Here is a 24,847-nt window from a genome sequence, read left to right as displayed (position 1 = left end):
TATGTACCACATCTCCATTCCTTATGAGTTAATCTTTACATTAAATATTTAAAAGAATGGCTGGAGCTTCTATAACATGTATAGCAAGAGAGACTTTATGTTCCCTGATATCTCTGAGATTTCTTACCATCTCCAGCTGAATTAAAAATCACTTGTATCTCAAACAACAAACAAACAAATAAATAAAATAAAAAACAAACAAAAAGAAATTTTAAAAAATCACTTGCATCCCTCCTTTCTTTTCCCCACCCTGGTTCAGCTCAAGTTAGAGCACAGCCCCTTTCCTTTTTAACCTAAGGTTCTTCTCCCATTGTGTAGTTGTGTAAGTAGAATTTACCCAAGATTTGGCATTAAGGTTGGACTGCTTGTGACTGGCCAGTTTCGCATCTTGGGCCCCCCCGGCCTCTGACCTTGTTGCTAGATCATTCCCTTCTCCCACCTCTTTCTCAGTCTTTCTCTCATCTCTCTTAATCCTTCTTTAGTCTATCCCATCAAGACTTCATATTTTCTCCCATTTTTTAGCAAAGCAATTAACTTCTCTGTCTGACCATGTCTATGGGCTTCCTCTTTTGTACACAGAGGTGTCATCAAGATACTCTCTTAATCTCTTTTTTTCTATCAATCAATCAATTAATTAATTTTTGGCTGTGCTGGGTTTTTGTTGCTGTGCACGAGCTTTCTCTGGTTGCGGAGAGCAGGGGCTACTCTTTGTAGCAGTGCACAGGCTTCTCATTGCTGTAGCTTCTCTTGTTGCAGAGCACAGATTCTAGGTGCACAGGCTTCAGTAGTTGTGGCACATGGGCTCAGTAGTTGTGGCACGTGGGCTCAATAGTTGTGGTGCACAGGATTTGCTGCTCTGTGGCATGTGGGATCTTCCTGGACCAGGGCTCTAACCCGTGTCCCCTGCATTGGCAGGTGGATTCTTAGCCACTGAGCCACCAGGGAAGTCCTTACTCTCTTAATCCTTGATGGTTCTCCCTCTAAGAGGAATTCCTCAGTTAACATTTAACATAATAAAAAACTTTCACCTACCCACCTATATCCATCTTCTTTATTGTCATCCAGTCATCCCTCATTTGTCTAATTAATCCATCCCCCTGCCAACACCTACACATTCATCCATTCACCCAGCTCTCAGCCTCTCTGCTTTGCACTGATTTCCTCCATCCTCCTCCAGAGACCTAGAACATTCTGTATGGGAAGTTTCTTTCTCTCGGTTTTTTAAAGAGAAACTTATGCTTTGCAGAAATAACTATCAGCTGCCTTGAAATGATAAACGGGAAATAGATAAGAGGTGCATTGCTGGGAATGAACTGTTATAATCTTTACCTGGGCAAGGGAAGGGCAGATAAGACCCAAATTAGAATTAAGTGAACAAAGCCAAGTGAGGTTTGGGCCATTCACTGAAGAAGCATGGCCAGGGGTGACATGTTCGCATATATCAAAAGTTAGGGTGGGCTTCCCTGGTGGCTGCAGTGGTTGAGAGTCCGCCTGCCGATGCAGGGGACACGGGTTCGTGCCCCGGTCCGGGAAGATCCCACATGCCGCAGAGCGGCTGGGCCCATGAGCCACGGCCGCTGAGCCTGCGCGTCCGGAGCCCGTGCTCCGCAAGGGGAGAGGCCACAACAGTGAGAGGCCCACGTACCGCAAAAAAAAAAAAGTTAGGGTGTTGGTGAAATACACCCACAGTGCAAACACACCCACACCCACTCAGAAATACTTAATACTTTGAGTTTAGCTTGAATTCAGCCACACTCTCATTGTACTGATGACAATAGGACAGCCGATAATTAACCTGTGAACTATGACGGGATTATTTCTGAAAGTTGAATCCCTCAGCATGTTGCAGAGGTCCTATAATTGATGGATCACTAATAATGCTGCACTGTGAAAAAAAAAGGTATGCTTGAATATATGTGGCATCTAACGTTTATATTATACATCAGGATTGTCTTAGATTTGCTAATTGTTCTTACTACTTTTCTTAATTGTGTTAAGTAGTTGAAAGTAACTTTTTAGCATTAGATACATAGGCCAAATTTGAAATACATTCCATTCTTCAAAACACTACCCCTGGACCTGACAATGACCAATTATTGCTTTTTTTCTCTTTAGGCAGGGAAAGTTCTTCCGATTGGATACAGAGCTGCAAACTGCTTGACTGAAAAACTTCCCAGGGTGAGTGTTTTCAAAATGCATTTGTGTGTGGGGCTTCCCTGGTGGTGCAGTGGTTGAGAGTCCACCTGCCGATGCAGGGGACATGGGTTCGTGCCCCGGTCCGGGAAGATCCCACATGCCGCGGGGCGGCTGGGCCCGTAAGCCATGGCCGCTGAGCCTGGGCCGCTGAGCCTGTGCTTTGCAACGGGAGAGGCCACAACAGTGAGAGGCCCGCGTACTGCAAAAAAAAAAAAAAAAAAAAAAAAATGCATTTGTGTGAACATAAGATAAACAACGCTCAGCATTCCTTCTGAGAGTTGCATAAATTTAATGTGGTCAATTTGGATTATTCTTACTGTATTTTGGGGCCTTCTATTGAGGAGGTGAGGAAGTGAAAATTCCAGGCTTACAATTTCCAGCTCTACAAAAACTACAGGAGATTCCATTTATTTCGATGGGAAATAGTCATTTATGGTATGCTTCCTAACCTGGATACTTCTCGGCTGTTTTCTAAATATAACTTTTAAAATATGTTGTTTATTTCTATTAAACAATTTTCAGGATGTTTCATTTTTTGGAGCTGTAGATCCCCAGGTACTGATTAAACTCATGTAATGAAGGCTGTTCATTGATGGGTATAGATCAGTCTTGCTAATATCTAATCGACTGTACTTAATACTTCTATTTTCTTCTCTCCCTGTTGGTAGCTAGTGACCCCACCTGAAGCAAAAAAATTTTTCAACTTCAGATATCCACCTGCTGGAGCCGAAAGAGTATTTTACGGCAGAGCAAATGATCCCCAAATTGCACCTTCTTTGACACACGGAATCAGATCTAAAATTTCAACACCGGTAACTTCTTTTCTATTTTTCCCTGTACATTATTCACTTACCAAGGTGAAAATGAACAAATGAGGTATTAGTGAAGTATCTCCTTCCCACTCTTAATCTTGGGCAGTGAAAAAAATTCAAGCAGCCGCAGCCAGGAGGGTGAGTGTAGAAAAGTCAATGGTTTAAGCCACAGACTAATATTCTCCCCTCAGATAATAAAAGCCAAGCTGCACTTAATTTTCTCACAGTAAAGAGAAGTGCTGTCAAGGTTTGTTAAAGCATGGTAGGGACAAAGTCTGGGTGATATTGCTGGAGATGCTAAGAGTGCTTGTACATGCATTGCGTGCACGCAGGGTCCCGGTGTTCCCTGCTACAGATTGAATGGACAGCCAAGGGTCAGAAGACCTGATCTTATACCTGGAGGGAGCTGGTGGGAATCACGTGGCTCTTGCACTTGTCATTCCTACTTTTCTGGAACCTTGGAGTCGAGTAACCAGGGAGTTGCCCTCATAAATGCTTTAGCTCCAATGAAAAGTCATGGTTAGACATGTCTAAGCTGCGTAACCCCAATTCTGATGGTTCATTTGAAGGGGAGCCAAGACAACGATCATGAAATGTTTTCCCACAATCATATTGTCTTCTCCCCAGCTATTGAGTTTCAGTGTTCAGACTTTTTTCCTGTTTTTGGTTGTTACACCTTTGCTTTGTACGATTTCTTTAGGCAAAGGTACTGATCAACCCACAGCCTATTACAACCTTTCAACAGAAAATGAAAGATAAGAAGGAATCAGTATATTTTAGCAATCAACGGGCACCGTTAGGAAAATCTCATGACCAGACGCCAGGATTACCTAAAGGCCTGGATATACTCAACACGACATTTGGGACGGCAGTCATCAAAGGTAGTGAAAATAAAGGGTGGGGAAGGAGTGATAAAATGTTTTCTTAGAAAATGGGATTAAATATCCTGTCGGGATTTATTTAGTGCTGGTGTAAATGTTGATCCCAGAATGAAAGATGGGAATCATAGCAAGAAAGTTACTCTCAGACCCAGAAGCCTTAGAGTTGATGTATGTCAAGGCAGTAAGAGTTCAGGGTTTGGAGAGGAGATTCAGGGAGCAGAGTAGAGATGGTGTAAAGACAGGAAAAAGACTCCGGGAAGTTGATCTTGGGACCAGCTGTGAGGGTTGCTATCTCTTTCCCCTGGACATCTATTTGTGTGTTTTATTTCCACCAAAGCCTCTAATGTGTTCATAACTCTTAATTCTTTTTAAAAAACTTTTTTGTATTGAAGTATAGTTGATGTACAATGTTGTGTAAATTTCTGCTGTACAGCAAAGTGACTCAGTAATACACATATATACATAATTTTTTGTATTCTTCTCCATGATGGTTTATCCCAGGATATTAAATATAGTTCCCTGTGCCATACAGTAGGACCGTATTGTTTATCCATTCTATATATACCAGTTTGCAACTGCTAGCCCCAAACTCCCCATCCATCCCTCCTCCACCCACCCTCTCCCTTGGCAACCACCAGTTTGTTCTCTACGTCTGTGCTTAACTCTTTATGAAATTCTGTTTCATACAAAGACCACAAAACAGATGTCAGGTAAATGCTGTGTACAACACTCATTGATGAAGATCCATGATGTGTACACTTGCTTATTAACCTAACAGGCAGTATCAGAGCAGATTCCCCTCTCATCTTGAGAGGGAGTGAAGCAATCTTTCAGCAAATGACTTAGAATAGAATTGGTCACAGGCCATATTTTCTTCTGCAGCCCCAGCGTCCTGCCATGTTGTTGGGTGCTTTCCCTTTACACCTTCTCACATTTAGCCTTTTCTGGTCTCTTACCCTCTCCTTCCAGGGATCTTATTACAGGAAAACTCAAATTCCATCTTTTTATCATCCTGCAGAGGAATTCGCTTCTTTCTTTATCTTTCTGCACCCACTGCGGCTCTGCACCAGGAACTTATCTTTTTTTCACCAAAATGTCCATTAGATTATTTTCCTTGACATAGTAACATCCGTTCTGGAGATAAATTATGCCTTTCTCTTGGAATGCAAAATCTGCAGTTGTACTTTAGTTTATCAGATCTAAAGTTAAAACTTGTTAAAATTTGAAACATGAAAAATGTATTTTAGAACAGATAAAATATCTTTTTTTCCTTTTAAATAGGATTAAAAATTGTATTTAAGTACACCAGGCATTACAGAATTACAGTAATTATATCATAACCGCTATCAAGAATTTAATATGGAAAGTACTGCCTAGGTGTGCCTCATTTAAATATGTAATAGAAAGAATGTTCTAAAATGTATATATGTGTATTAATAGGTGTAATGATTCCCACATCAAAAAGAAGCACTGCTTTACAGGATTATTCTGAGTAGGGCTACCTTGTGGTATTCTTAACTGTTTATAGACCCCACTTCTTGGCAGAAAGTCCAAAAGAAAACATCTTAATGTATGTTGTTAGGTTGAAAGAGAAGAGTGAAATTGTAAATGGAATTATATTTAAAAATCATTACATGAAACAATAAAAAGAAAATAATTCGCTATATATAAAACCAGGGACCACCAGTCCTGGAAAAGCAGCTGTTCAACAAAGATCTTCTAGCTCTAGGTTTGGGAGCAGTAAGAAGAAGAATTTCTTTCTGATGCCAGTGATTTCCCCGGCACTTTGGGCTATTTTGAAGATGGATATTCACATCTAAACAGATTCAGGGTGTGTGCTGTTGTCTACAGCTGCCAACATTTGCATCAAGTCTTCCCCACAGGGCATCAGGGTTTCTGAAACTGATTTGTGATTCAAATTTGCCTAGATCATCTTGGGAAGTCTGGAGCAAACTAAAATAAAAAGAATCCTGAGATCCTCAAAATTGGGAATTTAACTGGGCTTGGCATATAGCTCAGGACAACCAAATGGTTAACCAGTATGGAGTTCTTCAGAATTCTAGGGATTGAATCTGTTCAAGTGGGATCCTTAAGACAGTGACGCCTGGGCTATTCCTGTCTTTGGTGAGAAATCTCTATGTATGTTGGCTTTTTGCCCATGTAGCTTATGTAGTTAGCATACCAGTTTGTCATTTGCTCTAGTCAACTTAAATATGTTATAAAGAGTTGAAAAATGCCTTAAAACTGATTTCATTAATTCTTCCTTCAGAATTACCTGCTAGAGAGGTGGTGAATCCACCAAAATCCTATCAAGAAGTATTTGAAGAAGGACAGGCAGGACACGATCTGTATATTGTATCTCACAATGATTATTATGCAGGTAAGTCTCCTCCAGTGTAAAATGGGCCTGAGAATATGAGACTCAGATTTGTGAAGAGGAATAAGGGAGATGATGTGCTTAAAGTTAAAATGCCTGGCATATAATAGGTGATCAATAAATAATAACTTATTACTTATAAGGTTATAAACCCCGATAGCTGGGAACACATACACTTATGCATTTTGGGTGTAAAATGTCGAAAGATATGTTTCATTAAAATGAAAAAAATAGCTAAGTAAGATTAAATGTTGGGTAGTCTAATCTTGTTTTTTATTCAAATAGGATTATTCTAAGTGCTTTGCTTTACATGAGGAATATTAGATAATGGTCAAGTGCAGAAATTTTCGAGTCAGATCAAGTTCAAGGCCTAGCTTGTCCATTTATTATCTTTTAGACCTTGAATATTTTACTTATCACCATCTATTTAAAATTTATTAAATAGGGATAATAATGTTGCGAGGATGAAGTGAGTGCCTGCAAAATGCCAAGCATGGTGCCTGGAACATAGTGAGGGCTCAGTAACTATTATCATTATTATTATTATTATTATTATTAAGTGATCTTGACTAAAAGCCTTATTACTAGAATTATTCTATAGCATAACTAAAAGGCATTGGATGTTTGCTGTAAACTACAATTTAATTGTTGACGTGTGGGTGCTAAGTAGAATCTTGATCTAACAGAGGATTGACAGTTAGACTCTGATACCTGTCCTGAGAAAGCCGATGGCCTGTGCAAGATTCACGAACTAATCTGCATTAGTTAGAAGTAAGACTAGCCCTTCACTGCAGCACAAGACCCCTCTCTCCGTCTTTATTTCTTTACTTTTCTCCTCCACCGCCCCCTCACATCATACTCCTTCTGGGGCTTGTCTGCTATGCCCATTGCTCCCCGGCTGGAGTCAGCCATTCCCTTCTCCCATGACCAGTCTCTGCTAGTTCCTTACGCTGCCGGTACACCCCGGTCCTGAGATCATCTCCATCCTCCCACGGCTGCTTCCACCGCGCTTTTTCACAGCCTTGACAAGGCTTCTCTCCGTGTCTCCTCCGCGTCCCTGGCTCTGTCCCTCCCTTTCTTCTTCTTTAATATAATTTTATTTTATTTATTTTTGGCTGAGTTGGGTCTTTGTTGCTGCGCGTGGGCTTCCTTTAGTGGTGGTGAGCGGGGGCTACTCTTCGTTGCAGTGCGTGGGCTTCTCATTGCGGGGGCTTCTCTTGTTGTGGAGCACGGGCTCTAGGCGCGTGGGCTTCAGTAGTTGTGGCACGCAGGCTCAGTGGTTGTGGCTCGCGGGCTCTAGAGCGCAGGCTCGGTAGTTGTGGCACACGGGCTTAGCTGCTCTGTGGCATCTTCCTGGACCAGGGCCCGAACCCGTGTCTCCTGCACTGGCAGGCGGATTCTTAACCACTGCGCCACCAGGGAAGTCCCCTCCCTTTCTTCTTTTCCTCCTTCTAGTCTTTCTTTTCTTTATTCCTCCTTCCCTCCATTCCTCTCTTGTGAAAATATTTTATTCATTTTTGGAAAAGTTTAGCATCGATAGCACAATCTAATCCAATGCCATTTAATTGTTTTAAGAAAGAACTATTTCAATGAATATGTATATAGACACCCTTTACGTGCATTTAGCATTTGGAGGACAATTTGGAGGAAAATGAGTGTAGTTTTAAAATTATTTATTTATATTGGAGTATAGTTGATTTACAATGTTGTGTTAGTTTCTGGTGTACAGCAAAGTGATTCAGTTGTACATATGTGCATTCTTTTCCATTATGGTTTATTACAGGATATTGAATATAGTTCCCTGTGCTCTACACTAGGACCTTGTTGTTTATCCATTCTATATATGGTAGTTTGCATCTGCTAGTCCCAAACTCCCAGTCCAATTTTTTTTTTTAATATTTAGAAGACTCTAATGGACTATCACATGACTGAAATTACTTTCATTTGCTGATTTTTACAAAAGTCTCACTAGCCTCTTGAAAAGGAATAGAATCCAATCCTGTAAATATTTATTTTTTACTTTTTCCCTTTAATGAAAGCACTGTTTTTTATTATAAAAATATAATTGTAGAGAATGTAAATATCATGGAAAAATGAAGAAAAAGTAAATGTAACCTTGAAATCCCATTAGCCAGAGATAACTACATTTGATACATCAAACATCTTTCTAATCCCCATCCACGGAGCTATCTTCAGTTAAATGTGACAATAATCTCCATGCTTTTGGAGAACCTGCTATATGCATTTACTTGAAATAGTATGTCAAGGACATCATTCAATAACAATAACAATCTCTTTTAAATACACTTAATTTAAATTATTACTAAAGTAATACCTATTTTCTTTTATAAAATGCAGGTTGTATAGAAGTATATGAAATGCAAAGAAAATCTCCCACAATTCCCAGTCTGCCATAGGTGATACTTTCATATATGTTTTTCTTTGCTCATTCATATATGAGTGTATGTGTGTGTTTTGCATCCTACAGTACACACTTTTTTTTTCCCCTTTTTCTTCCCCACCCCCCCCACATATGAAATTTCTTGGTTGTCTTTTCAGGTCAGTTATCAATATTGTATTTTTCAGGATTACAAAAATGTATTGTTTATATATCTTTGTGAATGTGATTTGTTTCCATAGGATACATTCCTACATTTCTGAGCATCTGAAAATTTCACTCTTAGAGCCAAACTCTCCACCTGGATAGCTGCCCCAGTTTGCCCTCACAGGCACAGTGTATGAGAATTTCCATTTCCCTGCATCTTCCCCAATGGCGAACTTTGTCAATCTTCTTTATTTTTGCTTAACTGAGAGTCGAATTATGACTGTGCGCTATTGTTTTTGCTTACATTATTTGGGTTACTGGTGAGGCTGAATATCTTTTCTCCATCATTTTATAACCTTTTAGCTGATCTCTAGTTTCAGTCTTACTTTCTTATCTACAAATAGAAAACTAGTACCACATCATGGTACAGTACTAGATCTTAAAAATAAAGACCTCGCTGTTGGGTTCTCAGCCCTCTATCACCCTTTGAATGTCTCTAATATGAGATAAGTGATTATAACGAAATGTGAAGGTTGTAACGCAAATCTCAGTGAGAGCAAATATAAAACACCAATCTCTCAAATCTTAGCATAGCTTAAAGCACCGCTGGGGTCACAAAGCCTTGCAGTACCTCCCCTGATCTTAAGGATTTCTTTAACATTGATGGGCCCTGAATTTTTCATCAGTTATATGTCTTTCTCCTACATCATTTTTCTACTTACTTTCCAAATATTAACACAAGGAACCCTTGTTCCACCAGTCTCCCAGCTCACATGGGAGAATGCATCTGTCATCTGTAGCCAAATGTGTGCAGTTTCCTGTGCTGTGACAGTTCCATTCTTTTTCCCACTCTCATTTTCATTGTCATCATGCGCTTCTTGCACAAAGTTGTGTTGCTTAAGTCAGAAGTCTTCCCTTTTCTTTTCTTAGGAGAAGCAAAGCACCGAAAGTATAATCCGTCAAGTTTTCATAGATTTAACTTGTATGGGATCCCAACACCACATTTTAATGATGGACGAAACATGGCAAAAACTTTACATTGGCTTCACGAACTACAAATGTAAGTTTAAGTATGTTGTGTCTTGGAACAAGGGTTAGATATATGGCACATGGACTTGACAGTTTATTACGTTTATTTTTTGAAGAGGTAATGCAGTGACATGGTTCAAACATAAAAATGATAGAAAAAGATACACAGTGATATGTCTTCTAAACTGTCCAGTTCCTCCAGAGATAACCATGATACTGTCTTTTTGTTGTTGTTGTTGGTTTTTTTTCTGTTTGATTTTTTGTTTGTTTGTTTTTGACCGCGTGGCTTGCAGGATCTTAGTTCTTCCAGCAGGTATAGAGCCTAGGCCCCCTGCAATGGAAGTGCAGACTCCTAACCACTGGACTGCCATGGAATTCCCTGTGTGTGTGTTTGTGATTCTAAAGTAATTTCATGTCTTTTCAGCAGATTGGAAGACATACATGAATGTTTTTAATATATGGGATCAACCCTACTATGTTTCTTAAAGATAGTGGGGTTTCAAGTCTCAACAAAGACAATCATGTCACATATAATTGACCTGTCATTTATCATTCAGCTTTCTTGAATAGTTATTTGGGCACCTGAGCATCTGACTTAACTCTCACAAACTGTGAACTTTTTATACCTGCATTCTACATTTTGACTACTTTCCTAAGAAATTAAAATAAGTTTCCTTAGTTTTTCATTCCCTGTCTTATATTTTATATCTAAGCCAACAAACAAAATAAAAACCTATATTTCCTACTATGTTTAAAAAATCAGAAGATTGAAAATACTGAGGTACTGGGTTGAATGGTGGCCCCAAAGATGTCCATGTTCTAATTCCCAAAACCTATGAAGGTTATATTATATGGAAAAAGGGTCTTTGTAAATGCAATTAAGTTAAAGATCTTGAGATGAAGAGATCATTCTGGATGATCTGGGTGGACCCTAAATCCAGTGACAAGTGTCCTCATAAGGGAAAGGCAGAGGGAGGATTGAGACAGAAAAGCAGAAGACATTCAGAGGAGAAGAAGGTGATGTGAAGATGGAGGAGGCTGGAATGATGTGACAGCAAGCTAAGGAAGGCCACAAAAAAAAAAAAACGTGCCAACAGCCTCCAGATGTTGGAAGAAGCAATGAACAGATTATCCCCTAGAGCCTTTGGAGGGAATGCAGCCTTGCTGTCACCTTGATCTCAGACTTGTGGTCTCTAGAACTGTCAGAGAATACATTTCTACTGTTTTAAGCCACAAGTTCATGGTAATTTGTCTAGCACCCACAGGAAACGAATATACTGGGCTTGCATTTCTATACATCAATGGTGGGAGTGGATTTGCTTTGCTCTCTGCCCTCTTTATTTTTTTAGTTTATAACTTTTTAAAAATTAATTTTTATTGGAGTATAGTTGATTTACAATGTGTTGGGACTTCCCTGGCCATCTACTCTGAGCTTCCACTGCAGGGGTTGCGGGTTCGATTTCTGGTCAGGGAACTGAGATCCCACGTGACGCACAGTGCGGCCAAAAACAAAAACAAAGAAACCAAAAAACAAAACAAAACAAATACAATGTTGCATTACTTTCTGCTGTATAGCAAAGTGAACCAGTCATACATGTACATCTATCCACTCTTTTTTAGATTCTTTTCCCATATAGGTCATTACAGTGTATTGAGTAGAGTTCCTTGTGCTCTACAGTAGGTCCTTGTTGCTTATCTATTTTATATACAGTAGTGTGTATAAGTCAATCCCAATCTTCCAATTTATCCCTCCCCCCCAATCCCCCTTGGTAACCATAAGTTTGTTTTCTACATCTGTGGCGTCATTTCTGTTTTGTATATAAGTTCATTTGTACCATTTTTTACACCCTCTGTCCTCTTTAAAGGGTACACTGGCCCTCCAAGTTTCCATAGGCCCCCAGGGTGCACACAGAGTTTGCACATTCCCACAGGCACCCACCTGCCTCGCTCATTTGCCTGTCTGGTCGCTGAAATAACAGCTCCCAATTATAGAGGCCAAATGCTCAGTACTTTATATATGATTAATTTAATCCTACCAACACCTCTGTGAGGTAGGTGTACTATAATTTTTTTTCAGGGGGGTATGGAAAAGTTCATTCACTGAACCTATCTATGAAACAGAAACAAAATCAGGGACACAGAGAATAGACTGGTGGTTGCCAAGGGGGCGAGAGGGTGGGAGAGGGTAGGTTTGGGAGTTTAGGATTAGCAGATGCAAACTGGTATATACAGAATGGATAAACAACAAGGTCCTACTGTACAGCACAGGGAACTATATATCCTGTGATAAACCATCACGGAAAAGAATATGAGAAAGAATGTATATATATGCATAACTGAGTCACTTTGCTATACAGCAGACTAACAACACTGTAATTCAACTATACTTCAGGTGTACTATAATTTTTAGCCTTTCCATTTTACCGATGAAGAAACTGAACTACAGGGCTTCCCTGGTGGCGCAGTGGTTGGGAGTCCGCCTGCCAATGCGGGGGACGCGGGTTCGTGCCCCGGTCCGGGAGGATCCCACATGCCGCGGAGAGGATGGGCCCGTGAGCCATGGCCGCTGGGCCTGTGCATCCGGAGCCTGTGCTCCGCAGCGGGAGGGGCCACATCAGTGAGAGGCCCGCATACAGCAAAAAATAATAAAAAAAAATAATAATAAAATTAAAAAAAAAAAAAGAAACTGAACTACAGAGAAGTGAAATCATTTGCCCAAGATCATGCAACTGAGAAATACTAGGGGTAGGGTTGAAACCCTGGCAGTGTGTCGCCAGGGGCTGTCTTTAACCACTACACCAGGGGTATAGACAGTGGATTCTGTGATCACAGGCCTGAAATTTTGATTTCCATTTTTCTCCCACTCCCTTATTATATGAGTTTCTGATACTTGAATTATTGAAAACAATAATGTTAAAACATAAACACAGAAGAAATTCTTCCAATATTATACTAAACCCATATGAGATAGTTTTTCTTTAGGGTATAGAAGAAGAGCTTATAAAACAAATATTCATGAATTTATCGCTATTAAAGTTGTTAAAATATACATAAAGGAAAACATGAAGAAATGATTTAAGTATTTCACTAGATATTTATAATTAAATATAACATAGAAATTGACACTTAAAAGAAGGTGACAAATATGGTTTATCCACTTCTGAAAGCTTAGAAATATTAAATCTATTATCCATTTCTTAAAGATATGAAATAAACATATTCACAAGGTGCCTTAAGGAGGTCCTAAGAGTAGAGCTTCTGGGTCATTAACAAGCACATATTTATCAATGATTAGGGATAGTCATAAAAAACCACACTGAATTTATAAAAGCAGGCCATATGCAGGATGCATTTCCCACCAACTTGTCTCTACCCACAAGGAAACATCATTTATGGAACACTGTTTTATTTGATCACTTTCTGTATTTCGAACTTAGTTGGAAAATTATTGCTGAAATGATAGATTCTTTATTCCCTTGATTTGTTGTATTTCAAAAAGGACTCACTACTTCATTCTTCAGTGTGATTTCTATTATAAACTTAGAGTGAAGTATATTCGTTTACATCTCTTTTTTTTTGTTCCTATTTTCTTCTTTTTTTGTCTTTATTTTTAAATTGAAGAATAGTTGATTTACAATGTTGTGTTAGTTTCAGGTGTACAACAAAGTGATGTATTTATTCATATATATATAAATTTAATCTTTTTCGGATTCTTTTCCATTCTAAGTTATTATAAGATATGCAGTATAGTTCCCTGTGCTATACAAGAACTACTGTATAGCACAGGGCCTACTGTATAGCGCAGGGAACTATATTCCCTGTTACATATATTGGTTATCTATTTTATATATAGTAGTGTGTATCTGTTAACCCCAAACTCCTAATTTATCCCTCCTCCACCTTCTTCTTTGGTAACCATTGTTTGTCTTCTATGTCTGTGAGTCTTTTTCTGTTTTGTTTACATCTCATTTTGATATGCATTATTTTAACATAAATTTGTTTCACTCTTAACTTTTGAGAGTTATTAGAGATATATACTTTTAAGGAATATATTTCCTCCATAAAACTACCTCTATCTATATTCTGTTTATGACCTTTGGTCTGAAGAATCAGTTAGAATGTTGAAATGGGGTGTGTGTGTGGGTGGGTGTATGTGTCTGAATGAAAAAATTGATTGGCACGCAGAGACTTTACTCTGAGCTGGTTAGTGAATACTTTGAGGTGTGTAATGATGTTACAGCTATTGATACTCTGACATACTTGGTTGCTCAGAAATACTTCCCGATTCTCCCAGAAACATAACCCAGGCACTTTTAGGCTGAGAAGCGTAGGCTCCATGACTTAGAATCCTTACCTTTACCATCCAGGCTTGCTCCTAATCATGCCCCTTGGAGCTGGTTTTATTTATTTATTTATTTTTAATTTTTGGCCACGTTGGGTCTTCGTTGCTGCATGTGGGCTTTCTCTAGCTGCGGCCAGCAGGGGCTACTCTTTGTTGCAGTGCGCGGGCTTCTCATTGAAGTGGCTTCTCTTTGTTGTGGAGCTTGGGCCCTAGGAGCGTGGGCTTCCGGGCTCCGTAGTTGTGGCTGTCGAGCTCTAGAGCGCAGGCTCAGTAGTTGTGGTGCGTGGGCTTAGTTGCTCTGCGGTGTGTGGGATCTTCCTGGACCAGGGCTCGAACCTGTGTCCCCTGTATTGGCAGGTGGATTCTTAACCACTGTGCCACCAGGGAAGTCCTTGGAGCTGGTTTTAGATTGTCAACTTTATTTGTTCAAATTACAGCCCTTAAACTGCCTCTGATTTATTCTGACTTTACCCATATTGTTCTTTTTCTCCCTTTTTGAACTAATGGGAAGTAAATGAAGAAATAAAAGATGAATTACTTTATATTTCATCTTTTGTTTCTCCACAGAGTGTCACTCTTCTCCAGAAATTTATTCAACTCCATATTTCTCCAGTACAGGAAACAGTTTTAAAAGCAAATGGAATCTAAGAGTTTAATGTTCATTGTTTTTAGTCTTAGCAAAACAATAGAGAATTTATTAATTTTAATGTTATTAAATAGCGGTGTTGTAATTTTGCAGTTCTCAAAAGAAATTCTTAGTCATTTAATCACAGTGATAGAAGTAATGAAATCATGTTACAGAAAATTGGCAAAATAAAATCACCCATAATCCTGTCACCTTAATTCAACCTTTATTATCTTTTTAATCTATTTCTTTCTAGTGTGGCTTCCTGTGTTGACTTTTGCATAGCTTTAATCAGAGTGCAATAACATTTTATATCCTGGTTTTTCTTAACTTAACATAAAATAATTTTATATTGCTGTGCATTCTAAATAACCAACATTTTGAATGCACACAAAGTGTGTTCTTGTTAATACGACATAATCACCCTCCAGGATTGAACATTTAGATTCTTTTTTTTTTTTCCCCATCGTAGACAGTGAGGCTACAAGCATTTTTATAAATGTAACTTCTTTTCACACTTAATTATGTGGATTATCTCCTTATGATTGGTTTTCAGATGTGGATAAAAGAGGATGAACATTTTTATGCTTTTTGAATCATGTTACCAAATTATTTCCAAAAGGATTATAGCAATTTGCACTCGCAATCTACAAGTGTTTTACCATACTTTTTGCCAATGTTAGATATTCTCTTTCTCTGTCTCTTGTCTCTCTCTCTCTCTATATATATATATTTACTTACGTACTATTTAAAAGTGGTACTTTGTTGTTCTTTTATCTTATATTTCTTTTATTACTGGAGAGTATTATAATTTTTCCATATATTTGCTTACTAGATTTGAGTTATTTGTTTATATCCTTTGGTTATTTATTTCTTTTATGCTTACTGTTCCGTTAGCAGTTTTAGGAGTTACACTCATAAGAATGGTATTAACTCTTTTTGTTTACTGAAAAAAATTTTGTTTGCTTGTCTTATTCTTTAATCAAAATTTTATATTCTATTATAAACTTATCTTTATAATAGAATATACATGATAGAAGAATGAACACATAAAGCTCTCTTTTTAGCATATAATTTCTTTTGAAACTGGATTTATTTTGTGATGGCCCAAATGATACTATGGTATTCCTCACCATATGTATATTTGGTAGCCAAGAATACTTTAGGTAATACAGATACCTGACAATTTTCTAATTTTATAGGAAAAGAGGAGCTAAGGTTGTATCCAAGAGAGTTGATGATTTCAAAGAAAAATTTCAACATAAACTTGGAAGAACTTTAGATCCGTAAGTTCATGATTAACTTAGAATTGAAAATGTTTTTGGATCAAATTTACAAACTACTCTTGTGGTAAATTTTGGTTTGTGTTCTATTAGGTTCTATCAATTAAATAAGAATCATCCTTTTGTGTTAATCAGGGAACTCTTATTAGCCTCTATAGCGCTTGGGGTTCCAGGAAAGTACTGAGTCTCCAAAATGGACAGGGCCTTTGGAGAACAGGGTGGAAGAATTTTGTGTAAAGCTTTATTTCTGAGATCTCAGAAATTTAACTTATTGCATTATATTTTCCTCTCTCTTCCTTGTCCCCGCCCCCCCCATGTATATGTATGTACTTCCATAATTCTGCTTTGAGTATGTTCTGTTTTTTCTTCTTCAGTCTGGACTTTTTCACTGGAAGCCAGTGAAAGCATTCAGCCATTGCTAATGCGAGTGGGAGATTAGGAAAAAGATCTGTTGGAGAACTTCTGTTTGATTCTCATAGTTTGGTTATAGGAGAAAATATAGGCGATAAAAAAAAAAGGCAAACATATTTTAAATTCCAGGGATGCCATGTGGTGGGAATTTTCACTAAAAGATTTGTTTTCTTTGATAGCATTGCAGAAACAATGAATGTTCCCCCAGACCACATATTTGGGGCTTGTCTCCGTCCTGATGATTATGGTAAATATACAAACTTTCTTCTTAAAAAACAAACAACAAAATCCCCCCCACCCCCCAAATCATGCAGTTAAGTTCACCATCTCCTTCTCTCAAAGCTTCTAATTTTAATGGCTTAAAATATTACATTAACATTAAAGAGAACAATTTGTAGCACAAGAAAGAAACAAAATTTTCATATTATATTTGAAATAGGAACAGTTTAAAGCCCTTGTAATGAATTCCTTAAGTGTATTTAAGGCTCAGAATTTTATTTAGAAAATAAATAAGGCCTGTATTAAACAAGCCAAAGTGAAGTGAGGCAGCTTTTTAATGAATTCCAATATTGTACTAGGCCCTTGTTACTCAAAATGTGGTTGCAGATGGGCAGTGTTGGTGGCCCCTGCAAGGTTCTTAGAAATGCGGAATCTCAGGCTCCACCCCAGACCTACTGAATCAGAAACTGCAACATTCCCAGATGAACTGTAGGGACATTCAAGTTCCAGAAAGCACTGTACTCTACAACCACATACTTAAGAACCACTCTTCCCACCAGCCAATCAATTAATCAACCTATAAAGTGGCAGAAGAAAATTCCCAGGATTTTTGTCTTTAGTGCTAAGGGATCTAAACAGCAGACTTCCAAAGGGAAAACTCTGCCAAAACTTATCAGGATTGGGCTGTATTTTACTGGTTTTCAAAATACAGTCTGCAGTGTACCTGCATTAAAATCACCCAGAGAATTTATTAAATATGCAGGTTCCTGGGGACCCATGCTCATATATTCTCATGTACACTAAACTTTAAGAACTGCTACTAAAAATGTGTTAAAGTCCACTCACTGACAAATAAAATAAATATTTACTGAGCTTCTGCAACATGGTGTTTCAGAGCACCATGAACCACCACATTAGGAGATTATATTTTGGTTCTGTTTTTAGATCCACTGTTACATGTGTAATGGATGCCTGCCCATCTTAGAGGCTCTTCATACCTCTAGAAGTGGGTAAGGGATGATTTAGGAAATCCATCAGTTAGCCTGAAATACAAGTAGGTAATCATGCTCAGCTGCCTCCCTGAGGGCAGGTTCATGCTGGTTGGCGCCCCATCTTGCTGTCTGTTGGATTCTTGGGGTCTCGCGCACAGTACATTGTTTTCCCCGGTATCTATAGCATGAATCAATGTATCTTACACATAGTTTATCATGTTGACAATTAGGCAACATTGACAAATTTCCTAATAGTTGAGCTACATTACCCTTAAAAGTTGAATGATAAGACAGAGCTATAAAGTGAAAAGGAAGGACACTGACATTAATAGTTTAAAAAATGTGTCAGTATTGGCCTTGGCACCGTACGGCGTAACTGTGTGAGGGGACTGTCAGCCCTCTCTAGACTTTTCCTGGAGCTCGTGGATGGACACATATTAACCCCAGTGGCCTTTTGTGACTACTGTTGGGGTTAGCTAGCAGCATCTATTCCGTGGAAAGCTTCAGGGTCTGCCTGCTTCCGAGAACATACTGGTTTCTTTACTGGGCCTGGATTGCTCCCTTACCCTTACTTAGGGAAAGAAAGGCAACTGCACAAAGAATGCCTCATCCCTCAGGCCTGGGGTTGTTGGTTATGTTACGATGCTTCCAGGAAGAGTGCTGTGTCCAGCTCCCAGAATGCACCAGGACAGAGGCGATGTGGAGGAGAATCTGGCTCCCAGAATGCACCAGGGCAGAGGCGATGTGGAGGAGAATCCGGCTCCCAGAATGCACCAGGGCAGAGGCAATGTGGAGGAGAATCCGGCTCCCAGAATGCACCAGGGCAGATGCGATGTGGAGGAGAATCATAGGCAGTAGTGCATCATGAGAATTGGTAGCAGGCAGGGTGCAACTGAGGAGCAGGCGTGGCTTTTCTGATGTCCCTGGCGTGGTAGCAAGGTCATGGGTCTCTCTCTTAGGGCCACAGCTTGTACTCCTGATTTCAGCTCTTCAGAGGTGGCTCTTGAGTAGTTGTCAGTGATTTGACATGAGCTTCATAAATATTCTCTCAGGGCCAGGCCAGAAGAGGGTATCAGCGTACCTCTCATCCACTAGGCAGTCATACCTGGTAGGGTTGTGGTGGGAAAACCAGGTAGAGTTGGAGATACAACCTTTCAAATGGTTATTTTTGGATGTTAATGGAGAGTGAAGGCCTCTGAAGATAAAAAAAACTCAACCAAGAGCCATCTTGTGGAAGAGCCGGGGTGGGGGGAGGTCCTTATACAGAGAAGCCCCCCAGAGGGTTGACATCAGGGGAAGAAATGTGGAAGAGGAAAGGAAGCCACACTTATGTGTCAAAAATCACCCCTAATCACTTTGATTTCCTCTCGCAGAGCCTTACTTGGGTTTTGCCTACGTTAGGATGGTCTGATAATAGCTGACCCCATTTCAGATGATCTTGTTCTGAGGCACTTGGCCAGTTCCTGGAACCAGCGCTGGTTGTGGGCTTTTCACCCATACTTAGGGTCTACCCTTAGAAAGAAGGCTTTTGTCAGAATATGCAGGATTAACTCCTGATTTTATAATAAACTTAGAGGTGCTACGAGTACCTATTAAAAAAGACCCTTGACAGAGCCTAATAATATAGGGCCTTGTACAAAGTAGGTGTGAATATTAGTTGCCTTGAACTGCAACCAATGTTGCAATTTATTTTTTTTCAGTTTTTAAAAATTGAAGTATAGTTGATTTACAATGTTGTGTTAATTTCTGCGGTACAGCAAAGTTTTACATACATTACATATACATTAAAAAAATGGATCTCCTTTATGGTTTATCATAGGCTGTTGAATATACTGCCCTGTGCTATATAGTAGGACTTTGTTGTTTATCCGTTCTATATATAATAGTTTGCATCTGCTAACCCCAAACTCCCAATCCTTCCCTCCCCCAACCCCTTACCCCCTTGTCAACCACCAGTCTGTTCTCTATGTTTGTGATTCTGTTTCATAGATAGGTTCATTTGTGTCATATTTTAAATTCCACATATAAGTGATATCATGTGGGATTTGTCTTTCTCCTCTGACATACTTCACTTAGTATGATCCTCTGTAGTTGCATCCATCAATGTTGAAATTTAAATTAACCTACCCAGGATATCACAGCCAACTGCCAGCATGACCCTGTCTCAAGAAAGCAGGAAGGGAGGGGTATAGGCCAGGGGAAAAAGAACAGAGGCAGAAGGTTTCTTCTGGTGACATCCACCAAGCCGTCACATCTGAAGCAACATGGTCAACTCTGGTCTGATCTGTGTCACCATTAACATCCAAGCAATGGGGTTTAGAGGTAGTGTATTTGTACTTTCTTTGTGTCATAATTCAGGAAAGTTCCTTTAAGTCATGAAAGAAAAGTGGAAGCAAGGGCTGGGGGTGGCAGTGGCAGCAGGTGGATTGGAGGGGTTATTACTCGGGGTTGTGGGTCAGGACTCACTTAATGGACTGTGAATGGAGGTCTCCTGTCCTGGTAATAGTGTAGGGGAAGCAGGAGAGAAATGGGGACTTGGTGTGCAGACTGAAGGCAGACCGGGAACTCACATTAGGAAGGAGTAGGGAACTTGTGTCCAGTTTTTACAAGGTTTCCCAGATGTTTGGTCAACCCTGAGGCACACAGAGTGACCCCCACGTGGAATCAGCCCCAGCTTTCAGATCCTCAGCCTTGTAGACAAATGTCTGCTAAGAGGGTGTCAGGCAAGGACTTTGTTGTCTTAGGGAAGGATTTGACAGCTGAGTGGGCTCATGATTCCCCCATAAAATTCATTTTTTCAGATTTTTTTCATTGAGCAAAGAAGTCGCATACAGCAGAAGTATTCATTTTTATCAATTACTTTGCACATTTTTTTTTATACAAAAGAATTTTCTGTCATGATGCATAATAGTATTGGAGTTAGGTGTTTTCATTCACAGAAGTTGCTAGATCTCTCTCTGTTTTAGTTAGTGTGGGAATAATTGTGCCAGACTTTAAATTCAGATAAAAGACTTTTTTTCCCCCTCTTTTCAATAGGAGCTGGTGATCTCATCCACAGAAGACTTCCGGGAGAATATCTCCGAGGCAAGGACAGACAGAGAGCCCTGGTTGCAGCAGTGCGACATCACTTAAAGAAAGTTAACTACCAAAACTTTGACACTTTGTTGTCAGCCTTCAGACACTATGACAAGGCCAGTAGTAAAGTGAAGCTTTTTTGGTCTACGCATGGGCTTACAGGTCCCAGCAGGCTGGTGTAGATCAGGATCAAGTCCGGTCCACCACCTGTTTTTGTAGATAGTTTTACATGCCTATATTTAAAAAAATTGGGGTGCATGTATCTCTTTGAATTAGAGTTTTCTTTGGATATATGCTCAGGAGTGGGATTGCTGGATCATATGCATGTCCATTTGTTTTAAGTATTGTCCACGGCTGCTTTTGCAACTACACATATGCAGAGAGACTGAATGGCTTGCAAAACCTATGGTATCTACTTTTGAGCCCTTGACAGAAAATGTTTGCTGGAGTAGACCTGCGTTGTCAAAATGTGGTTCTTTCACCATCGTCAGTGTCACTTGGGAACATGCTAGAGATGCACGTCCTAAGGCCCACCCCAGACCTCCTGAATTAGGAACTTGGGGTTGGGGTCTAGCAATTGTGTTTTAACAAGCTTTTCAGTGATTCTGATGCAGGCTGAGGTTTGAGAACCACTGTTGCAGATCATTAAACTAGCGTGTGCTGGGAGCCTGGGGGATGGACAGTCTCTGCCTCACTCTGAATGTGTACACACGGTACTGTCAGTCTGGTCCAAGTCAAGCTTAGAACGCTCTCCCCTGGGCACCAGGTGTGGTTTCAGTTTTGAGAGTAAGATCACTCAATCTTCAAGCTCCTCTACATTTTATTCTTTGATCAAGTCAGATCAACCCAGGGCTGCATAATTACCGGACATCATTTTAGGCCATTACAGGATTTACCAAGCTGCACAGCGCCTTAGGCTTGCACTAAGGAACGCTACTACACAAACAGTTTGTGAAACGTGGCACATTTTTTATTAGTACGCCCACGCGGCTGTTATTTATTTTTGTCACACGCATCCTCTTTATAAGGAAACCCAGTCTTTCTAAAACACATAACTGTGCTCTGTCTAGGTATCTGGTTTGTTTTTGCTTCATGTACAGCATGACTTTGGACCAATAGTGCATACCTTTTTGACTTGGCTGCCAGGAAGCTTAGAGCCAATACAGAGAAACACATCTAGTTTGTGAAGGTGATCTTATAGCATACATTTTGTGCACTCTTTTTATTTCAGGTTTCATCTTATTTTCGTCCAACTTTATTTTCTCTTTGCCCTGATTTCCTCACTTTTTTTGGCGCTCATTGTACTTCTTTTTCTAGGCAGCCTCAAACCGTTTTAGAATGAGTCTAACATAAACAAATAAAAGCTCATAAATAAACCCGTGATGAGGTAGTGCATCATAATCTTGATAGGAGAAGAAAAGAAAGAGCAGAATAATTTTAGTTCATCTCAAAAGGAAAAAAAGATAATAGTCTTATCTCCATTCCAATGTTGAGTACAGTTTTAGAAAAGTGACACCTCACAATTTTTATCTTATGAAAAAATCTTGATCACTCATTGGCTCATTCATTTTAAGCCCATGAGTTTTATCTGATTTTAGATTAGGGGCCTGTGTACCTGTGATGTACTGGTGAATAAAAAGTGGGTTAAATACCTCAGTTAGGTTTGTACTAATTATGTCGGGACAAACACCAATCAGTCATCAACGACATTTCTCACAAAGCTGTGTTTAAAGAAAATGTAAGTATTCAACTGTTTCTCTGGTTTTTAGTAGAGACCGATTGCTATTTACAGGTAATTTAAAAATTATTCTTCAGAATTAAATTACTTAAGCAAAAACAAGTTATATATATATATATATATAAAATTTATTTATTTATTTTGCGGTATGCGGGCCTCTCACTATTGTGGCCTCTCCCGTTGCGGAGCACAGGCTCCGGACGCGCAGGCTCAGCGGCCCTGGCTCACGGGCCCAGCCGCTCCGCGGCACGTGGTATCTTCCCGGACTGGGGCACGAACCCGCATCCCCTGCATAGGCAGGTGGACTCTCAACCACTGCGCCACCAGGGAAGCCCAACAAGTATATTTTAAACCTTACTCAACTCCAAGTATCTACAAAGATGATATTGGGGAAATTTACATGGTAGTAATGTGAATAAGGAAAACTAGCAGGGTGCATAGTGCTCCTCTTTCTAAAAATTCCTCATGTTAAATGTAATCATAATCAAGGTGATCATCTTAATAGCTGTTGATGATCTCAGTGAACCACCAGGCACATTCCTTATGATAACATTAAATTAAGCAGGAGGAAATTACTGAGAATTATTTAATGCTGATATACCTTTTAAATAGTTAACTTTTTTTTTTTCTCTTTTTTTGCGGTACGCGGGCCTCTCACTGTTGTGGCCTCTCCCGTTGCGGAGCACAGGCTCCAGACGCGCACGCTCAGTGGCCATGGCTCACGGGCCCAGCCGCTCCGCGGCATGTGGGATCTTCCCGGACCGGGGCACGAACCCGCGTCCCCTGCATCGGCAGGCGGACTCTCAACCACTGCGCCACCAGGGAAGCCCGTAAATAGTTAACTTTTAATATGTACAGTGTAGTGCTCAGTGCCCTTGAGGAGCTTTTTTTTCCTGAGTGGGTAATAAGATGTGGGTCTTCCTAGTACAGCTGTAGGATTGTTTTTGATGATTAGAATCTTATACTGTTGAATGCCCAGATTTAATTTAATTGAAAAGCAAAACAAAACAGAACAAATAAACTGTGATTTCCTAAATGACTCTTCTTGGCTTAGAGGATTAATTCTGTTATTTGTTGAACACTCACAGCACATCAAACATTATCCCAGATAACGTGCAGGCTTTTAACTCAGGGAACTTAAAATCTAAAGGGTGGGGGAAATAAAGACTCATCATGTCCAAGAATGGTCACAGCAGAGTCTCAAATTTTCAAAATAGGTATATATAATTCCAACTCCTTTTATTCTGCCTATTATCCAGGAAGTAGCTGAGATGGGATGATTCCTTTTGGGGGACAGTTGCATTCATTGACAAAACTGGTTTACTAAGACGTGTGAGCAAGGCCGTTCCAAAGCTCAGTAATACCAGACTGCTGTGGATGGTTGGGGGCAGAAAAGGTTCAGTGAATACCTTGACTAATAGCTCATTGTTGAGTAGCCTTTGTGCTATAAGTCACGCCACTGTCAGACCGAAAGTGGTCCAGAAAGCAAAGCACGTGACTCAGATGACTTGCACGGGCCACACTTTTGTGTCTGCAGCTGGCTCATTGGCCTGAAATAGCGATTCTATAACTTGAAAACGTGTCAACAGAGAGATGTACCATCAATAGCTCTGAGTGGGGACAAAGGTTCGTGTAGTCAGTATGCCAGGAGCATGGGGCAATGCCTTGTGTGTGATGTGTCCTCCCTCACCATGAGACAAGTGGGTCAGCTTGTGGCAGGAGTCACACGTTAGGCATGTGGTGGTAGCCTCTGCCTCGGAAACGTCGACTGCTTTTTTGGCACTTTGTCTCATGGTGCGTGTATTGTCGTGTCTGCTACAAGGATGGATCCAGGCAGCGATGGTGCAACCTGGGTGGTGCAGGCTCAATCCAAAGTTTGATTCCTGTCGTCCACATCGGAGGACGGACCCTTATCCTGGGCATCTATGTGAATTACCTGGATGGTTCACTCAGCAGCAGTGATTTGTTTCCATAGTTTTCTTTTTTCTTTTTTTTATTGGAGTACAGTTGATTTATAATATGTTAGTTTCAGGTGTACAGCAAAGTGAGTCAGTTATACATATACATATATCCACACTTTTTGTTTTAGATTCTTTCCCCATGTAGGTCATTACAGAGTATTGAGTAGAGTTCCCTGTGCTATACAGCAGGTTCTTATTAGTTATCTATTTTATATATAGTACTGTGTGTATGTCAATCCCAATCTCCCAATTTATCCTTCCCCCCCATTCCCTGGTAACCATAAGTTTGTTTTCTACATTCGTGATGCTATTTCTGTTTTCTAAATAAGTTCATTTGTACCCCCTTCTTTTTTAGATCCAC

The 24,847-nt window shown here is 39.8% G+C and overlaps 1 protein-coding gene across 1 annotated transcript in view; it reads left to right on the top strand.

Moving 5' to 3' along the window:
* EFHB (EF-hand domain family member B) overlaps positions 1-24,847 on the top strand; it is a 48,977-nt gene that overhangs the window by 12,225 nt on the left and 11,905 nt on the right. Inside the window, exons 2-9 of the mRNA XM_060010109.1 lie at positions 2,116-2,178; positions 2,865-3,008; positions 3,709-3,889; positions 6,159-6,269; positions 9,742-9,871; positions 16,010-16,093; positions 16,681-16,748; positions 20,749-20,903. Coding sequence (XP_059866092.1) covers positions 2,116-2,178; positions 2,865-3,008; positions 3,709-3,889; positions 6,159-6,269; positions 9,742-9,871; positions 16,010-16,093; positions 16,681-16,748; positions 20,749-20,903 — 936 coding nt within the window. The remainder of the gene's footprint in view (positions 1-2,115; positions 2,179-2,864; positions 3,009-3,708; positions 3,890-6,158; positions 6,270-9,741; positions 9,872-16,009; positions 16,094-16,680; positions 16,749-20,748; positions 20,904-24,847) is intronic.

This window comes from Delphinus delphis, chromosome 4 (assembly GCF_949987515.2).
Source record: "Delphinus delphis chromosome 4, mDelDel1.2, whole genome shotgun sequence".
Classification (NCBI taxonomy): domain Eukaryota; kingdom Metazoa; phylum Chordata; class Mammalia; order Artiodactyla; family Delphinidae; genus Delphinus; species Delphinus delphis.
The sequence above is the reverse complement of the archived record's forward strand: the minus strand, read 5'-3'. Positions and strand labels throughout refer to the sequence as shown.